Below are 3,465 nucleotides of genomic sequence, written 5' to 3'. Positions count from 1 at the left end.
CCTTGTGCAGGGATTGCCCCGACCCTTGCCGTTGGTCGAATGACAAAGAAGCATGGTTGGACTACAAGCCTACACCAGAACAGCGGGGTTTGCAGACTAGCAAAGCCCGACTTAGCCAGATCCTCCGGAACAATAGCCAAACCCCATCACCCCGAGGCACCTCAGGAAGCGCACCTACGGAGCGTGGGGCAGCCAGGCACCCTGTTGGCTCACCCAGGAAAGCTCGTGCCTGTTACCTGTTATAGTGGGTGCCACTGCTGAGCCGACTGTACTGCTCCTTCTCCTGCAGGCTGGCCCGGGAAGAGCTGCTCAAGTGTTTGCATTGCTCTTTGGTCTTCTGTAGGACCCGTTTGTAGGACAGCGTGCACAACCAGCAGAGCAGCTTTCCATCCACCTGGAGGGTGAGAAAGAAAGAGAGAGGGAGAAGTTTTGGTCTTGCTTCCTTGCCCACAAACCATAGAGCAGACAAGAAGCACCTTCAGGCTTAGGATCACTTCAGAACAAGCAGAGACTCAAAAAGGATCCTGCGAGTGCCTGGAATGGGTAAGGTCTGCATCTGGTTTGGCTGGTGCAGACAGCACTCGTTAATAGCAGGTAATCTATTGTAATTAGTCTCTGCCAAGCTTTGCTTACAGACAACCTTACAGCACCCATTCACCAGGAGAAGCCATCAATCCAGTGGGATTTCTGCCAAAGCAATGCCAAGGAATAGTACGTGACAGGGTAGACACTGGAGACAAAAATAACAAGGGTCTCTGCTGGAGAAGGATCAGCAGGACAGGGATTGTCAGGACAGCATCTAACAGAAACCATGGATGTTTGTAGCCTGCAGGAAGCTGGTAGAAACACGCACCTCCTAAGAAGCACTTATGTTGTTCAAGCAAAGGGTGCGCAGAAGCCATGAAATGGGTTCCTGGCGGAGCTACGACACTTCCAGCTCCTCAGGCTACGGCACAGGTATCTTTCCCCATCCCTCTCCCGGAGCAGGCCCCTTCTCCTCTGCCAGCCCGCCTACCCTCAGGCCAAACTCAAGAGAGCTTTCCCAGCAGAGCTGGCAAAGGAGCAGAGGGGCTCAAAGATCAAACAGCTCCAAACCACAGCTCCCACAGCAAAGCTCAACTCCAGAAAAAACCTTTACAACCAAAAGACACCTCCTTTTGAAAGGCTAGAGAACACATGAAGGAGACAGACAATCACCGTGATCAGCCTTTTTACCTTTTCAGCCTCCTTTTACGGAGATACTGACCTTCTTTCTGTCATCCTTCCGGTCAAACGCACACTGCTGCTTGCACTGCTCGCAGGAGTGCGGCGGGCCGTACTTCTTCTCTGAGTTTGTGCAACGCTGGCACTTGTTTCCAATAAATGCTGCTATTATGTTGCAGTACTGGCAGGGTTTTGGCTGTAAGAAACAAGAACAACTGATACAGCAGCGCTTTCTAATGACATTAATACACTGATCTTCCCCTTTCACAACTTACTTCCCCATTCCAAGCTAAGCAGAACGCTGATCCGGGAGATGTAAGCCCGTTTGTACCCCCGGCCTCTAGCTGAGTGTATTTAGCCACAGCAGCCAGGTCATTTATCAAGTGCTATGAAATCTTTAGAAAATGTGTTAACACCAAAATTAGGAACAATCCAAATCTCTTTTTCAGATTTCAGACAAGCAGGAAAGAAAGATGTATCACTGCTTCCTGCAGCAATCTCTGTTTGTGTAAGCACACTCTTCTTTCTATTGGATATCGAATAATTCATTTCCTGGCCTAAAACGATGCAAAGCTGCTCTTTTCCATACTGAAATAGGAGGAAAGGTAAAAGCCTCACGCTCGAGGGACCTGTTATTGATCAGTCACGCTATTACAACACAGCCAGCCCATAAACTGCTCTGGGATTCAGCATTTGCAGGAAAAAGACATGAAAGATGAAAGGAAGAGAGGCCGGTGAGAACCAGCCCCACTTACCGTTCCGTAGAGCTTCACGTTCTGAGCACACTTCTTGCAGATGGTGTTGGTTTTGCTGTTAAGAAAGGAAGACAGATCATTCTATTAACACTTCCCCAAAGAAAATTAAACCTCTGTGGTTAGGAGCCCGTCTCCCCTAGGCTCCGTCTCCAGCAGTGAGACTATTCATCTCCAGTAGGGACTCAGATATCAAAGTGCGCTTCCTATCCCCTTCTGGTTGAGGATAATTTGCCAAAAAGTGGTATTACTAGGAGGTATCTTTTAATTGAAGCGTCCCCAGATGACACCAGTGTTTTGCCCTTACAAACACAGGAGTGTGATCACCGGCTAAGTGGATGCAGGGGTGATTCTGCGCTGGTGAGAGCCTCAGTTCTGGAGGAGGTTTGCTCTGGATGACCAGGTTAAGGAAGGTCAGGAGAGAGAGGCGTGTTTGTCCAACAAACACAGCAAAGAACACCCCACGCAATGCCCGCACGCGGCTACTGGGTTTACCAAGCCCTCCTCTGCAACCTACAGAGCTTGCAACAACGCAAAAAGGCACAGCTGAAGGAAACACATTAGGAAGTAAGTTTTGGATACCAGATATCAGAGAAGAGGTAAACTCATGGAAAAATGCTCCTGCATCCTTCACTGGAAGATGCTCCTGAGCACTGACCAACACTAAAAACCAAGCAGAAGGTGCAAATCTGAGGACGCCGCAGAGATACACCGACTTGCCCAGCAGACCTCTGAAGAAAGCAAAAGGCCCCCGAGTTTTCCACAGCAACAACAGGGCTCAGACATCAAAGGTGTGAAAAGACTACGCTTCCCCGTTCTAAAGCAAACATTAGTCTCCCTGCTTCAGTGGGCATTTACCTTTCCTGTTGGAATTCAGTCCGGCAGTAGGTGCATTTAACGATGGGATGCGCAATCCGGCACTCCTGCAACAACAGAAGCATTTGGTGAGGTGCTTCTCCCGCACGCCGTTTCCCGAAACCCCGTATCACCTGCTGACTTCCGCTCCCACCACACAAACGCATCCGTCAAACTCCAAGCATGTCCTCCCGGTACAGTCACAGCTGCTCTTACATGGGCCGGGAGCACAGGAATGGCATGTGTCACAGGTGAGCCAGAAGTAAACCGGGATTCGTAACGAGGGCTTATTTGAGCCCAACGCCCACAGACAAGGGTCACGGCGGCTGGCTTCACCTCCCAGGGCAGGAACCCAGAGTCTTGCCACAGTTATTCACGCCTCTGCCCTCCACAAGCTTCCTGTGCCCCAAGTGTGGGCCCCGCTCTCTCACCCCACACCCTGCTTTGCCCCATCTGCCTCAGCAATCCCCAAACTCCATATCCTGCCCCTCATTCTCATCCCGGATCTCATTCTTCTCCACCCAAACTGCCCACTCACTCACCCTGACTGTCCCCCAAAACCTCCCTCCCTCCTTTCAAGAGACCGTAAGACCCCAAAATGCCCCCAGACCCTCCCGAACACCCCAACACCCCCCAAACACCCCAGGCCTCTCCC

The 3,465-nt window shown here is 50.9% G+C and overlaps 1 protein-coding gene across 1 annotated transcript; it reads right to left on the bottom strand.

The window, feature by feature from the left end:
* Positions 1-236: 236 nt before the first annotated feature.
* On the bottom strand, positions 237-2,878 carry LOC104503903 (protein FAM76A; the record flags this gene model as incomplete). Its single annotated transcript, XM_010156391.1, has 4 exons — positions 237-394; positions 1,247-1,399; positions 1,959-2,013; positions 2,814-2,878. Coding segments are annotated over 4 exons (431 nt in total), but the record flags the coding sequence as incomplete, so codon positions are not given.
* Positions 2,879-3,465: the final 587 nt, after the last annotated feature.

The sequence above is a fragment of the Eurypyga helias genome, unplaced genomic scaffold (assembly GCF_000690775.1).
Source record: "Eurypyga helias isolate BGI_N326 unplaced genomic scaffold, ASM69077v1 scaffold44497, whole genome shotgun sequence".
Classification (NCBI taxonomy): Eukaryota; Metazoa; Chordata; class Aves; order Eurypygiformes; family Eurypygidae; genus Eurypyga; species Eurypyga helias.
The sequence above is the reverse complement of the archived record's forward strand: the minus strand, read 5'-3'. Positions and strand labels throughout refer to the sequence as shown.